Source organism: Pungitius pungitius, chromosome 5, assembly GCF_949316345.1.
Source record: "Pungitius pungitius chromosome 5, fPunPun2.1, whole genome shotgun sequence".
Lineage (NCBI taxonomy): Eukaryota > Metazoa > Chordata > Actinopteri > Perciformes > Gasterosteidae > Pungitius > Pungitius pungitius.
In genome coordinates, this window is record NC_084904.1 from 14637920 (window position 1) to 14654515 (window position 16596).

Below are 16596 nucleotides of genomic sequence, written 5' to 3' on the forward strand. Positions count from 1 at the left end.
TTTATTAGTAGTTATTTTTGCGTAATGATTCTCATCATGTTTATTGCTAGTGATGCCCAATATATTTTGTTTGTTATTATACATTAGTATGTATGTGTAAATGGGAAGACTAGCACAATTTCATCATGTACAATATTTAAGTATAGAGCATAATGGTTGTTACCACATCTTTATTTGCATTAACTAGATGTTTTTTATTCACTCATATAAACAAATATTTACATTTTTAATGTGGCTTGGGCGTTTATATTATCAACCTAATTAAGCATATAAAACTGGGTAAGATCGCCACCTTCAGACTCAATAAAACAACGTGGGACTTTCCGAGGAGTCTTTGAATGAGGGGAGGAGCTTAGACCCTGACTACACTGCCCCCTGCTGGTATCCAGGACAAAATACTCAACAACCTCCCAGACTTTTACATATCTAATTTTCAGGGCAATAATACCCCATGATTTCCGCTTCATCCTTTTGTTTAGGGGACCAATGGTCTCCACATCCATTTACTGTTACTGTAATTAATATTTTATCCAGGACTTTGGTGTTGTATTTAATTACATTGTGCAGGTGCGTGATAATGTGTTCACCCCTTCGTGAGTGCCATATTTTAAAGTAAGGATTTTTTCACTGGCTGTGCTGAAAAGCGCAAGACAGAAAACCACCTTGAACCATATGAAGATTCCTGGAAGAGCAATACTCATAGAAATCCATGTGATAGTTCGGTAGAAATAATTTCCTAATGTCACATCTTCTTCACATGCAAGAGGCAGAAATAATTTGTTGTCCTTGTATGATATCTATCTTTACAATAGACCCAAGCTCAAGAAACTTAAATTCCCCCACAAATAATTAATTCACAGATGTGGTAGTTTCTCAAACACTATTTTATTTGGTCTATCAATGTTAGATTACGTTATTAATATAATTACATACAAGCTCCTTCTGTATAGAAAAATGATATAAAAAATGAATCCAATCTAATCAGAAATGTATTTATTTAAATGACCGGTACAGAGGTTGTGATCCAAAATGATGACCTAGCTTTGTCTGAGGCTGTCCATCTCAACATTAAGAGAAGCAATAATTAGGAGCAGAAATGAAAAAGGCTTGTGAAAGAAAAGTGGAAATACTTGTCCAGTATAAAGTAGTCAAAATAAAAGAAAGTATTACCTTGTGTGTTTTGAATTGACCATTAAAATAATCATATTACATGAGAAAAACAAACCATCACCAATCTGATCCGGATCACTCTGACTAGCATATGAATGTTTACAGTAGCACCCATTAAAATAGTGGTTCATGGTTTCTACTAGTACTTGACTCCTTTGTGAACACAGGCATAAAAAATACCCATAATAAAATTACTTCAAAATGTATTATGCAATTGAGTTTGTTATAAAAAAATTAAAAACACTACAACTAAAACATCATGGCATGCAGTAGCACTTTGACATCTGCCTTTATGGAGTCAGCAGCTGCTTTACTCAGCTTTAAATATCGACAGCAATGGATCCAGAAATACCATGCAGACCACAAGGTCAAGTTAAGACAAAAACAAAACAGTCTGTTCATGACGGAGGGCTTAATTGGCGAGCCACTTACACTGCTAAAAGCCCTTGTCCATTTTTAAGCTTGAATGATTTAAAAGCTTCTCATTAACTTGTAACACATTTTCATTTTAAAGCACTGTAACATAATCAACACCAGCTTTGTTTATAGCATTCAGTCCGGATTGGCATTAGTGGTTAAAGTCTAGATGAAAGCACAGACTAGGTGTCATGATACGTACGTTATCAAGAGGGGGTCAGATATTCAATTATCCATTAACATTTTAGGGTTTTGACAACACACAGCCCATCGACCAGTGTAGTGAGACTCGTCTTCTAGCATTTGAGTTTACTGCAGCAACATTTTCCAAAGAGAGCGTAAGAAAGTAATCTACTAGTTATTGGTCACTGAAATAAAGCCCGAGCCTTCTAACTGGCTGCAGAGCCCCATCTGGCACCTTCTTTATTGTAGAACATGAAATTGTACCATTTTGAGACAGATTACATCTTATAGAGCTGTGGAGGCAATTTTTATTGTTGTTAAGTTGTGTGTATGTCTGACTCTCTGCTATATAGTATACTAAGTATTTGGCAACACTGGCCCAGCTAGATAATGCCAGTTTGTCTTTTACAGTTAGTCAGTGACAGCTGATATGTGCAAAATACCAAGTAAAACATAAAAAATACATTAAACAATAATCCAAAAAGAGGAAATTCATAGTGACTGCAGAGTGCAGGTCTGAACCGGACAGATTGAGTTGAGATGGATCTTAAGAGTCGGGTCGACTTTGGATCCAGTCAAGTCTGTAGAAGGCGGTTATTCAAAACTTAAAAAAAGAAAATAGCCTCAGAACAGTGGACCACGTCCTCTCAAAAGGCAGCGACAATGTCACACATACACACACAAGTATACTTTCTTTCATTCACAGACTTTCTCAATGTGCAAAACATAAAAATAATATCTGAAAAGGGAAAACAAAAAGGTGGGTGCTTGTAGCGTCACAGCTGCAGCAGGTGGAGCTGGGAGGCAAACTGGAGCTCCGCCGGGGAGAGGCGCCAGATAATCAGAAGAGGGTACCACCAAAACTTTAGTACTACACAAAAACAGCACTTTTACCTGCATCACTTTACAAAAAAAGGAAACGTTTGACGACTTCTCCATTATCAACCCCTCTGGAGAACTGTTCCTTCTCTTTCATTCCTCCCCATCCTTTTCCCGGCTGCTCTACAAGTTGACCAGCTCATGTGCCACAAACTGTTTGAGTCTCTCCAGGTACTGTCCATAGAGCTCCACGTCGTTGTGCCCTGCGCCCTCCACCCATAGCGGCTCCACGGGGCGCTGGCAGCGCTCGTACAGCGCCAGGCCGTGGGAGAAGTCGATGACCTCGTCCTCCGTGCCGTGGATCACCAGCACTGGAGATGTTACCTTCGAGATCTTGTCGATGCTTAGGAGTGAGACAAGAAAAAAGGACGGCGTTAAAATAAAATATACAGGCATGAAACTGACCAAAAAGTGACACCTGGGTCGAGTTATTCTAAAATGGTTGAGAAAACACCACAAAAGGGCAAAATAACAGATCTGGTTTGCCAAATAACCACCAGAGGGAACTGTGGAAAGTATTTTAAGTTCTATGGGTCATTAAGGAAAACACACCCTGTATTAATTCAACACGTCAAAATGCTAAGTCAATGTTTACAAGCTTGCGAGACTGTTTCTGGATGTTCATCCTTACATGTTTTTAAATACGTTTGTGTGTTTGTCATTTTGAAAGCTGTGCTACACAGAGCCAGGTGTCTCACTTGGGAAAGGCGTCGAAGCAATAGGTCTTCTTGGTGTCAGGGAAGGCCACCCTCATGCCGGAGGTCAGCGGGGAGTGGAGGATGACCGCGGCGCTCTCGTAGCGAGACGCCAGGTCCACAGAGGGCACGGTGCCGATGCTCTGGCCGTACACGATCACGTTCTCTGGACGGATGCCGTACCTGCAAGCAAGACGCAGAGTATCTGTACTACACCTCGAGGACAGGTTATTTACTCTACTGGCAGCCAGACGGGCCGGTTTATCTTGTCTATTTTTTTTTTCTTGCATGAGTCATGAGTTAGTCATAGAAAATACACTCGCTCTGCCACATATTCTCACATCGTACTCTCATTTCTCACAACATGCTGCTCGCTGCAAACACACACCTGTGTGCTAACTGAGACGTACTCATCATGGGCTGGAATGTCACGCAGCAGCCACTGGCTGTCTTCTGCTTATTAAAGACCCACGAGTCTTGTGATTCAGAGAATGAGGAAGAATAACAGAAAAAAACAAGCAGAAGGCAGAAAAAAAAGAAACCCATACTGGATTGAGGTTGAGAGAGGAAAAAAAAACAAATAAATAAATAAGAGGGAAAGCCATTTCTCAGCTGATTATGGTGAATGTGACCTACTCTGGCAAGCAACCAGTCAGCTGACCAGCAACTGACTGAAAGCAAATCTTCATTATTCAAAATAATGTGGATGATTAAACAGTAAAAAAAAAATGACACTACGCTTCCTGATGGTGTGTCGGATTAAAACCAACAGCTTCTACATAAATGCCCAAAACATTTACCAAGTCAATGCGATCACGCTTCTGTAATCCAGCACGTTCACTGCAGCGTTACTCATTAGTCATGAAAACAAAAAGCTTAAATCACTCCAACAGATAATCCACGTTGTATAATTTCGTAAAGCGAGGTATGTTGCAAAGGTTTAGCGCCGCCGTAGTAACAGAAAATATTATGTAAAGAAGGTAATAACAGAGCTTGAGAGCAAAATACAAAAAACAAGCTTTCCCGTCACAAGCTGTGACATCATTGCATCTTAAAAGGAAAATGATGCCTGTTCACTAAAAGTTTTTTTCAGTCCTTTTATTGGTTTACCGCGCAACAGCTCATCAGTATTACACCTTTATCACACAGTAATTGTGCTTATCTCCATTTGCCTGATCAACGTCCTTTGCCATATAAGGCCACTAAATGCTGGGCAACCCTCACACAGATGAACAGTCACCACATAGATGCCACCTCAAACAAAGTTTATACAACGCCAACACAAAGGGTGGGCTGAAACCATTTTGACTATTTTACATTGAACAAATGTTTGCTAGAGGACAACAAATACCGCAGGGCTTGAACCGGTGACCCTCTCGCTTACAACAAGGTTCCTCTGGATCTCTGCACTTTTTCGAGGGACTGCTGTGGGTCTCACACGTTCGGTAGAGAGGACAACGGCAGTGTTTGGGCAACCCAGTTTCACACGATGTGAAGATGCAACCCCCCCGCCGGGACACCAAACACTAGCGTGCAATTTATTCAATTGCATTTCAGCTTGAATAGACCTCCCCAGACCATCGCTAGCTGCGCTCCATGGTTACGCCCCTCCCCCAAACCTTTATCACTTTAGTCTGACAGAAATCCAATCCATTATGCATCACAAGTCTCTCGGCTGCCCACCTCTTGCTCGCCGAGGACCAAAATATTCTGATTCCTACATGTGATACAAGTGGAGAGCCATTTATAACAGATTAGTGCTCCATCTGCACTACTAAAGAGATGTTTCACTGAATCTTTGAAATTAGTCTCACATTACATGTCACTTAGCTGACGATTTTTTCCAAAGCAACTTACAAACACAGAAGAACAAGAAAGTGCAATTTCATCACATAAGCCGATTTACAACTTGTTAGTTATAACTTGTTATGCTACAATTTGTTAGTGTTTTTAGTCGAGGTACAGTCTGAAGAGCTGTGGAAGATGTAAAGGCGCTCTGCTGTCACAATATACAGAGAAAACATTAGTTACTTTCACCTATAAAATGAATGATGACAACTGTAACAGGAAACCTGATAAAATAGTATGCAAATATAATGTTATGTGTGTACTAGTTTATAAGAAACAACATAGCCTGTTAGTGAGCATCAGCACAAGCAGACTGCTCCCGTTAGCCTTAAGTCTCTCTCAAACATCCACAGCATGATGAGAACCCTTAAATGATGTTGTCGGACTGACACATGGTCTACTGGGGCAACAGATGTTAAGATTTGTGAGGCAGTATCAGGATAGTTTCCAGGAAACTGATGCTGTGACGCTGTGATGTTTTATTGTGTGTAGACAAAGTATACAGTCATCTGCTAAATAACATCTGCTGGGAGCTGGTCGAGCCCCCCTGCTTAGTACGTGTGTTATCCAAGACCATACATTTCAAAGTCGGGAGAGAAAACCTTTGAGTAGCCTTTATGCATCACATGTATGTATGTCTGTCAACTATTTAATAAATGCTGTTTATTGTTTTTTCCACCGGTGTAGAGTAAAAAAAACAACAAAAAACATTGGAATACTGCGATACTGTGCTTCATATCGCGATGTGATGATGATAAATACATATATCAGCAAAAACCTCTGTTCCTGTAGCTCTGCACCAGGTTTAGTCAGGTGAGCACTTGCACTTCAAACCAGCTGCAGACACAAGAGCTTTTGTCTACCTTTGGTCCCATGAACCTCCGCCCCAATGATAAGGCATGTGAACAATGCTGTACAGTCATGATGGGTAGTCTTGCCATGTCCATATTTAGGACAATCTCTCCCACTATTGAAGAAGGATGCAGTTTTGGTTTGGATCAACACGAGTATTGACTAGAAAGTGAGTTTTCTGGTTTAGGTGTCACTGTGGGAAGACCTCAATCTTAAAGCTCATTGGACTAGGGTTGCTAGGCTACCACTCAATATTGCACTAGCAGAAGAGACTGCTGGCTCTCAAAAGTGAAAAGAAAATGATACAGCCACATTCTGTGTTGGAACGTATGCACAGAGACAGCGAAACAGCGAGAGGGGGCTGATATCACACCTGGCTCAAATTCTCTTAGCAGGTGTCATCATTTGTACAATGATGCTGTGCGAGTGTGCAAACACTGCTGAATCATCCGATCCACTCCTTGCTAAATCTCAGGTGAAGGGAGTGCCGCGTGGGAGGAGGAGGTTTAGCGAGCTTGGCTGAGCAGTTGTAGTTTGCCTGCTGACAACGTGACAGGTGGCTGCACTCTGTCATAGGATCGTAGAGTAAAGCAAATAACAAACGTGTGAACACCAAAGTTACTTGCAGTCTGTCAAATCATAAGGAGAAAACAATTTGATTACACAGAAAGCCAAAACGGAGACCTAACAGGAGGGATTTCACAAGGGATGTAGGAAGCAGGCTGAAGTGAGGCCATGCAGAGATCCTGATTTGATGTGATAAACACAATCTAGTTGATCTAGTTGGGCTGTACCCTCCTTCCTTCAGACCGACATGATTCTAGCACAGCCCTCCAACCAAGAGACACTGACAGCTCAGCGTGCACACTATACGCCATACTGTGTTGAAGGTTCTTACCCAACTGTGTACAAGGGGTAAAACTATAAAATAGTACACCATACATGCCTCTCTTGTACCCCTTTATGACAAGTGCACCACACAATATCAAGTTATTCCCCCTGGGGCCAAATAAAGTATTGATCTATTGCTTTGTCCCAGAAAGTACCTCATTTGACTCTAATTAACCTACAAAGAAACAAGATGCATGGTCTGAGATTGATTTGGGTTAATACTTGGGCTGACATAAAGAAATGTATATTCAAAAACACTAAATTAACAGTGTACAACAATTACAACCAGTTATATCTGCAAATGGTACAGACCAAGTGTATTTGGCCCATTCAAACTAGGTTGTGCAAATGGGTTTATTTAAGACCAGTGCTTTAAGTTAAGGATGAATTCAATTTACTTGTAAATTATGTAATATAATAATATTTACAGCATCCGTTTTGCTTTGTTCAGATAAAATCAAATTTCATAGCCAGGGTGAACACCAGAGCTTTCTTTGTGTAACAACAATAAAAAAAGAATGTAACTTTAGGTACGTTTTTTCTCTGCAAGTAGCGCTCAGAATAGAAAAGAGAAAAGCTTTCTGGACAGGCTGAAATCCTAAAAAGCCCTTCATTATGCCTCCTTTCCGTCACACTCAACATTGTAATTAAAGCTTTGGTTAAACAGTTTAGGAGCCACTCATGGCAGTGAAGTGTGCTTCATTAAAAACACAAGTGACAGAACACACACACACACACACACACACACACACACACACACACACACACACACACACACACACACACACACACACACACACACACACACGCACACACGCACACGCACACGCACACGCACACGCGCACGCTGGTTCTTCTTCAGAGCAGTGGCCCATTTCCTGTATGCACAACCTGAACAGTTTCCGGTTTTACTTGTCAGCTTCCCGATATAAATGTCGTTCTTGACAGAAGACCACTTAGTAGATTCTCTAAAATGGAAGATTAAGTCAGTATTTCAGCACTTTTAAATGTCTGTATTGCCACACAGGAGAGGCACGCCACAGTAGCCTGGTTTTCTCTTTATAGCTGATTCACACACCATCTGTATTCCATCTCCTCAGTTAGTGGTTTGCCTTCCAGCGGGAAATGTACAGAAACATCCAGGGAAACTGGATGAACTCTAATTTCCATCCTCAGTGTAAACAAAACATCAAAATCTATGGATTATTTTCAGACATGTACTTTTCATCTTACTTTTTTTTTTTTTTTTTTAAATTGACCAATACCCCCACCAAATTATTGTTACTCAACTTCTTGTTTTTAACCCAATGTACTTGTTAATCAATTGTGAGAGCACAGACATAAGAACAAAGCCCATGTTGTTATGAAAAGACACAAGAAGGAGCACAGGTTAAACACTGGCAGAAGAAAATAAACAACGTGCGGTTTCCACAAGCTCATGAATGATCAACAAAAAGTGCGGAATATGTGGAAATGACATATTTTGTGTGTCTTGAAGTAATAAATATCAGTGTATTCATAGCCTGTAGAGCAAAACGATGCATCAGAGCACCCACTCACACCTACATACGACTGGTCCGCATAATCATAGACAACACCGCCCAGAAAAACAACATGTCATCCCTTCTAAACCGTTCGCGTCATCTGCACCCATGATGTTATCGGGTCCAATCTAATCATCCGTCCCCCGAGCTCCTTCTGCCAAGCATTCATGCCGTTAACTCTTTCCATTACAGCTCGTCATTTATTTATGTCTGGTATTTCTCCTTTCAATTTACAGTGCCGGGTTTCTTAAGATCTCTCATTTCAATAGTCCCTTATTTACTTACTACACACTTGTCAATAGCTGTAGACATTCACAGCACACACACAAAAAAGCAGGAAAGGTTGGCATGGTGGTTATTCACAACATTATTCTTCAAAAGCAGTCAAACAATGATGACCAATACGACTTTTTCTATTGTTGTACTGCACTGAACACTATTCGTGTGGTTTAGGTTACTTCCCTTAAGTTTGGGGTTGTCACATCTGTCTCTGTAGGCAGGTTAAAATCTTGCAATGCATTTCCGGTATTTATCCATTTGTGGGTTTCGCTTCACTCACCTGTCCGTGTGTTTTGTCTACATTGGCATTTAATTGGCAGTTTGCATCTTTCCAAAAAATTCTTTGAGAGGAATCAAGCATGCTACTTAATTACTCTATATCAATGCAGTAGGGGAAAGTGGGTTGTGCCAGTTTTTACTCAAAGTGACTTTAAAGTGAGGCCATGACGGTAATGCCTTCAACTTAAGGATGTACACATATTTCAGGAAGTGGTACATGCCTAAGAACAATAACTTTTGATCTTAAATAAATTGTTTCAGAAATATAGCTTTTGGGAAAAATGTGGTCCTGTGGCACAACTTGCCCCTGGAGGTAAGTTGTGCCTTTTGGGGGGGGACGTTTTAAAAAACTACCATGATTTAGCAGTTAAGAGCTATCATGCTAACTCATTGTGTAGCCTGCAAAAGCACTAAAACATGTGTGAAATGTTTTCTAACTTGTCTATAATTGTTTAGACACTACAATAAAAAAACGTATCATAGAAATTTTACTTTTAAAGAAAAAAAATGCAAGGTAAGCAAAAAAAGTGCTTACCTCACATGCCGTGAAACTAGGGTTGCCACCCGTCCCTTAAAATACGGAATCTTCTCGTATTTGAGCATGAAATAGCGCGTCCCATTTTGTATTGTATTTTCCGAGTTGTGTTCAATGCAGCATCCCATGCAAATAATCCCACCCGGATTCTGTGAAGACTCGTCCTATTCGCCCCTGATAATTATCGCTGAAATCGTTGGTTTGATTGGCCGTGAACCTGAAACAAACCAATCAGAGTCAGAAGAGGGCGGGTCTCTTGGACTGTCGGTTGGCGGAGGGAGCTCCCGTATGCAAAAGTACCGACGAGAGTGGGAGAACAATCACTGGGGAAATCGCAAAGTCGCACCCGTCCCGCAATGTCCTGCATTGTCTGCCGCTACCCGCTACCCTCCACCCCCCGTCGGGCATTGCATCCCTTATTTTTCTGTAGAAAAGATGGCAACCCTACATGTATCTCTCTTCTTTGGAGGAAAAGTAAAATGGATGGCTTTTCAAAATTACGTGGTCACATGAATTTATTATATGGTTCACAGAAACAGGGGGTGGATCTACCCCCCAGCACAAATCACCCCACTCTCCCCTACTGCTGAAACACTGCATCCCTTCCCCAACATCTGGGTACAGGTGTGCCCTCCTCCCCTTCCTTCCCACCATCTCTCCTTACCGGGACCGGAGAGCCTGCCAGGCAGCGTCGACGTCTGCGTACAGGTTCTTCTCAGAGGGTTTCCCCGAACTCGCCCCGTACCCCGAGTAGTCGTAGGAGAAGACGTTGCAGTTGATCCGTGAGCCCAGGCCAATGTAGAAGCTGCTCATCTGGCCCAGGTCCACTGCGTTTCCGTGGGAGAACAACAGGGTGTATCGAGCGCTGGGCGAGCAGCGGACGAACATGCAGGCAATGCGGTTCCCTCTCGTCGTGCGGGTCATGAAGCACTCGATGGCGTCCTTCTCGCGGGACGAGTACTGCCAGTCGGCGCGCTCTGAGAGGTGCAGCGTCCACCGGCTGCCACTGTCGTCGGACATGAGGCTGTAGGTGGGCTCTGGAGGCAGGAAGGCCAATTTGGAGGCAATCTTGCTGGGGCACGGTGGACAGCAGAACAGGCAACATAGCTCGCTGAGGGATAAGTGGTTCATCCTGAAAGCGCTGGGACGGGAAGAATGAGAACGGTTAATACATTTCCTTTGTAGATTAAAAGTAGACAAATTCCTTTTGACAACTGAGAAAGGGAGAGAGAGAGAGAGAGAATCACACCAAAACATTAGTTTAAGGTTGGCCAGGCTCTGCATCGCCTGAAGATTGATCACAAGGTAAACCTCACAAGAAACAGGGCAGAAACCGAACATGAATTGAGTTCACACCAAGAACAAATACTTGGTTTTGTGGAGTAAAAAAAGCAAAGAAAAAAAAGCAGGGTGCTTCCACGACTGGGGGCTAAAGACATGCTGATAAATTCTCTCCATCGGATTGCATATCTTACCCTGATTCAGTGTCTCCATCTACCTCTGTTCTCCTCAACCTCCCAGACAGTATTGACTCAGAAGACTTGGTCTTATTTCACCCTGCACCTGGACCCCCCCTCTCCTTAGGCTACCCCTTTGGATAAACCACCTGCTCTAGAAACGTACTGGACAGGAGGCACAACTCACATCAGCACAGCTCGTTTTGGTGAAAAATGTCCTCATGGAAATGACGTAAGTAATTTGACTCTGGATAACTATTTATGTGCTTCTAAATAGAGGGGAGACACATCACAGCCAGGTTGTGACGATGTGTTGGCCATTGGATTTCCAATAAAAAAGAAGGTGCTCAAAGTAAGAAATGACACCCTAAACCACTCAAAACGATTCAAATATATAAGCCTGCTGGAGAATAGCACACTGTTTTTCCCTTAATATTCAGTTATTCTTGTAAATAAGTATGAATGGTGCTGCACATCTTCATGCCTCTTTGTGGCCATCCTCCCCACTCCCAAACCCCTAATCAAACATGTTCAACTACTTTTATTTATTTTCTATTTTACAGAGCCTTGGAATAACTCGTTGTTTTCCTTATTCATGTTTTGAGACTGTATTAATTCTATAGCTTTGAAAGAACCGCTGGACCATCCAAACACACGTTTCTACGCACCTTGATTACGCACAGGTGACTTTAATGACCTTTGTCTACTTCTATAGACAATTAGCCGAACCAGAGATTATTTCGTGGGTGTACTTTGTGCAGCCACTTTTGGATCTATGGATGCCAACTTCTGCAAGATGCGGTGGTACAATGTATATGTTCAAGGCTACTTACTTATTTTATGTCAACCTATTAGTCCTAAACCTCCCTGCCGCGGTGACAGAATGGAGCCCCTCGCCGATTTTACTGTAAAATGGTGGTGGAGGCAGAAACGTGTCTGAAGAGATTACAATGGCATGTAAATATGCCCGCGTTCTCTATTGGCACAGAGCGGAATTATTACCACAACATTTACCTGGAAGGCGATGGAGGCTCGTGTAGTGTTTCACTCCGTCTTTCACGTCGCTGTTGGCAGGTTTTATTTTGGCACCAGGCCAACTAAACGATCTCCTTCTCGACGCCTGGAGTGTCACGGTTGGGCTCGGCCAGATTATCCCCGGTTCTGTGCCCTATTCCTTGGTTTGTCACGTTGGGAGTGTATATCCCTCTTGGCACCGCAGCTGTGAGGTAACGTCACTAATAGCAAGGCGCTTAGTCCTCCGGGTCCAGGTCCAGACAGCCTCCGAAACGGTCGTTTTTTTCCTCCTCTCGGTCTTCTCAACATATGGTCCTGACTGATAACGAGGTCTATTCATACAAAAACGTCCAAGTGTATTCTGTTCAACGGGAACATGGGTAAATTAAATGATGACATTTAATAGGTTAAATTCCTGTCAAACGCCCGTCGGTCCCCGGCTTGACTCCAAAACATCACCGCTCTCGTTACCTTGAGAAAACCACTCTACTTGTTATTCCAGCACGTAAGGAGGAAGTAGGGAGTTATGATTGGCAGTTTCATTGACCAATAGCCAAGAGACTGCTGAAACGAGTTCACGAATGGTACAACTATGACATGTATGGGCGGCTGCTGAAATACGCCGCATAGTGGTGACCTAATGTTTTGATTGACGTTTATTACAACCAACCGGGGATCACCATTGCTATGCTCAGTCCAACCAGCGACCGGGGAAGGATGTTCTTATTTCCGATCTGGTAACTATTTTATTATGTATTTGTAAATCTGAAAAATTGTTGAGTTTGATTTTCATTCACCCAGGTTTTTTTATTCCTACGTAAGTCTCTTTTTTTGGAAAAGTGAAGGCTCCACGTTTCGATGTCAATGACGTTTTATGACGCGCTCGTAGTTCTTCCGGGTCAGTACTCTTTCCGGCATGCTTTCGGAGTTGTTTTTTTTACCCAGCTAACATGTGTAACTCACATTTGAAAATATGAGTTCTCAGAAAGGTAACGTAACGCGGTCGCGAAGCCAGAAACATCAAAACAACTCTGCCTTCAGAAACGACAAGTACGGAGCGACAGTACAAGTGAAGGTACGTGAAGCTCGTAGTCATAGCTACCATTACGTGGGCAGCTAACCAGCGTCGATACTTAGCTAAAATAAATCTGCTAAACACGTTGTATGTTGTTAAGTAGGTACATGTGTGCTCTTGTGTAAAGGCCGAAATCGACTGTCCTGATATAAAAGAAAACCCGTATAAAACTAAAATGGTGGGCTCAATTAAAAAACGGATATTTTCTTTTCTTCAACATCTGCTGTTTGGTTAGTTAAGCCATGTTGTATTATTATAACTTTTCTAAGTTGTCTCTGCTTTTATGTGATCACAAATCTAGAAGGCAAATTCAAAGATCCACGATGGGCTCTGTCAACACTGTAAGGGGGTTCTTGAGTGGAAAGTAAAGTACAAAAAGTATAAGACTCTGACACAGCCTAAAAAGTGGTGAGTACTCTGTTACAATCATTTTTTAATAAAAAACATCTACTCATGACTGCACAAATCTCAACTGATAATGTTACAGCAAAGAAGGAAACACAAAATGGATAATATTCATCAACCCAACACTTGATTATTAATATTCATAACTGACCAAAAGTCAGACTCTCATCATCTTTGCATGCATGGGACACTTTTGTATATGTGCAGTTAATGGGTATTTGTTTTTTCATTCATGTCTTAAAGATGGTTGTAGTTTAAAAAAAAAGATTGCATTTGTGCATGCATGTATTCTTTTTGTTTCAGTGTAAAGTGTTCTCAAAAGACAGTGAAGGATGCCTATCACATCATTTGTAAGCCCTGCTCTCTTCAACTAGAGATTTGCTGCAAGTGTGGAAAGAAAGAAGAAATTGTTATACCGTGAGTATATATACTATATACTATATGCATGTTTTGGTTTGTTTGAGCATATTTTTGCATTCAGAGGTTTGGTGATCCGACCTTGTGTGAATTATTAACTTCTTTGCTTACTATTCTAAAAATATCTTTTTATTTTTATTGTTACTAATGTTATGTTTTCCCCACCCACATCGCCATCAGCCATCATATCACATGTTACACTTTTTTAATAAAGACTAAGAAATTTGGTTACTTGTGGTCTTTATCTGAAAATTTTAAGAAGTCGATGTAGTTAATCTGAGAGAAACTCGCACAGTAAATTGTGCTGCGAGTCTGCTATCTAGTGGACAATGGGTTACATCACAGCCGACTTTTTGAAAATAGTTCACAACTTATTGACATGCCCTTGTCATTCAACATTTTTGCATCTAATGAATCGGTTTATATTTTATTTTGTGTTTAAATTATTGTATTTTCTATGTGTATTGAAAATGCTGCAAATATGGGCATATCACCATTTTGTTTTCTCCCGCCGTCATAAACTTCCCAGACAATTATATAAAATGAAAATATTCACGATTGACATTTAACATAAAAACCATACACTCTTTACACAATTTATTTTTCTCTCTATTCTCTTGTTTTTCTCTCTCACTGTGTAGATTAAACTCACACGAAGACCAAGAGGATGATGATGAGCAGAAAAAGAAAGGAAGGAGAAGAGCGAAGAAGGACGTAGATGATTTGGACAGTGATGATGATTATAGTGATGATTTAAGTGACCTAAGAGATGATGATGATGATGGTGATAAGAGAGCTGATTTGGATAGTGACTCAGAACCAAAAAAGCAACAGAACGGGTCTGATGTGCTTCCAGATGTATCCAAAGTCAGTTTTAAAGACTAAAACTCTTCTTGTTAGACCTTTTTTTTTTCATTAATGCAAAACTAGAGTTCTAAAATACAGTATGATGTTTATGACTTTTTCATATTCCAATTAAGTACTGCAAATCAAGAAATGCTGTTTGATGCGGCGCATGGAGTACGAGTGAATGTAACGCTGGGAGGTTTAGTGAACACAATGACTTATTGTATACTGCACGTTGAAAAAACTATTCTCACCAAACGCCGCCTGGATATATATTCTTTTCTTTCCTGTAATAAAAACCTGTACAGTTTGTCTAAGCTACAGATTCTTATGACAATAACAAGAATAATAGTGGCCTTGAAGCATCAGTGGCTCTGAAAGCAGAAGCAGAAGTAGAGGTTTCCTGTCAACATCAGGAACTGATTCCGAAGTAATCGCCCGGTTGTGCACAATCCGATTTAGTATTTCCACTCAGTTGCATTTTTATTTTGTCCACTTATCTGGAAAATCCAGTTCACAACTAAAACTTTTGACAAAAATGTTTAGGTTTTAGGAATTTATACCTGTGTATTCCAATTTAATATGTCTAACCTTTAACTTGCATGTTAGTTCACTACTGTTCAACTGAGATGAAAGTCAAGGAGAAAAACAATGTCTATTCAGAGATGGATGATCAATTAAATAAATCTGTGCATGGAATAACAAAGATTCAGTATTAAGGAAAAGAAAACCCTGGTTACATGAGGGTTTATAAATTCAAACCAGTGTGGCAGTATTTCAAACCCTACTTTGTTGTTGGTGTTATTACATATAACCAGCAGTAACTGAACTGGAAAGCTAATAATTGTATGATCAGCTTTTAAAAAAAAGAGACATTTTTTCACCCAAGTCTATGTGTCAATTGGCCTGTACTCACATACCTATGACATAAGTTCACCCCAATGTTTCCGTCAAGTGTATCTCTAATATTTACAAAATATTGTTACCGTTACTACTGGTATGATATTTGCTAGTTATTATTTATGAGAACCTATGCCAAACATTGCTAAAGTATACAGAGAATGAGACACAATTGTATGTTGACTTGAAGCCATGTTGACTGGCATTGAAAAGAATATTGCTGAGTTTGCATTATTAACAAATTTCAGAAGTTTTATAGGAAGTACAATTCCTTGTTCATGTACCCCAGTTCATGTTTTAACATAAATCTGATGATACTTGAATGTCCTCCATCATCTTATCTTTTTATACTTCTCTCTGCATCTTACAACATAAAAATGCATTTTGATTCACAGCCACCAGTGTTGAAACCTACACGCATTCGAAACTTGTAAATATAATAACTTGATGCAAAACTAAAATCTCACAGTTCACTCTATGTTGAGCCTCTAAGCTTTAATTTACCATTATTATATTAGACATGTTGCACGATGTTTTGTGGTCCTCCATGATGACAATAACCAACATGTATGAAGAGGAGTGAAGAAAACTTTGCGGTGCAAAGACAGAGCGACCGTGCAAGTGAAGGTACGTGAAGCTCATAGTCATAGCAACCATTACGTGTGCAGCTGACCAGCGTCGATACTGAGCTCAAATCAATTGAAGATATGTGTTGGCAGGCATTCAAAAGAATAGGGTGAGATAAAGTTCAGTTTTGGTAAAGTTCAGTTTTGTAGGCGGTACTATTCCTTATTAGTGTACCCACGTTCGTGCTTGACCTACTTGGCGGGGGACGGACGGACGATGGCAGACGACGAGCGCCAGCAAGGGATGCCGGCCCAGCTGATCATGGCGCTGGGCCAGAAGATCG

General features: G+C 40.9%; 2 protein-coding genes across 3 annotated transcripts; one reads left to right on the forward strand and one right to left on the reverse strand.

The window, feature by feature from the left end:
* Window positions 1-863: 863 nt before the first annotated feature.
* Window positions 864-12748, reverse strand: abhd17b (abhydrolase domain containing 17B, depalmitoylase). Of its 2 annotated transcripts, XM_037482513.2 has the most exons (5): window positions 12044-12748; window positions 11863-11934; window positions 10237-10713; window positions 3348-3527; window positions 864-2992 (listed from the first exon to the last, which is right to left on the reverse strand). In XM_037482513.2, the coding sequence occupies exons 3-5, from the start codon at window positions 10701-10703 to the stop codon at window positions 2773-2775; spliced, it is 867 nt and encodes a 288-aa protein (XP_037338410.1). In that variant the 5' UTR covers window positions 10704-10713; window positions 11863-11934; window positions 12044-12748; the 3' UTR covers window positions 864-2772. The 2 variants fall into 2 exon arrangements, with proteins under 2 accessions (XP_037338410.1, XP_037338409.1); XM_037482512.2 differs by lacking the exon at window positions 11863-11934 and having other exon boundaries at window positions 12044-12731.
* A 157-nt stretch (window positions 12749-12905) lies between these two features.
* c5h9orf85 (chromosome 5 C9orf85 homolog) lies at window positions 12906-16009 on the forward strand. The gene is made up of 4 exons (XM_037482514.2): window positions 12906-13118; window positions 13420-13526; window positions 13827-13940; window positions 14582-16009. The coding sequence occupies exons 1-4, from the start codon at window positions 13017-13019 to the stop codon at window positions 14823-14825; spliced, it is 567 nt and encodes a 188-aa protein (XP_037338411.2). The 5' UTR covers window positions 12906-13016; the 3' UTR covers window positions 14826-16009.
* Window positions 16010-16596: the final 587 nt, after the last annotated feature.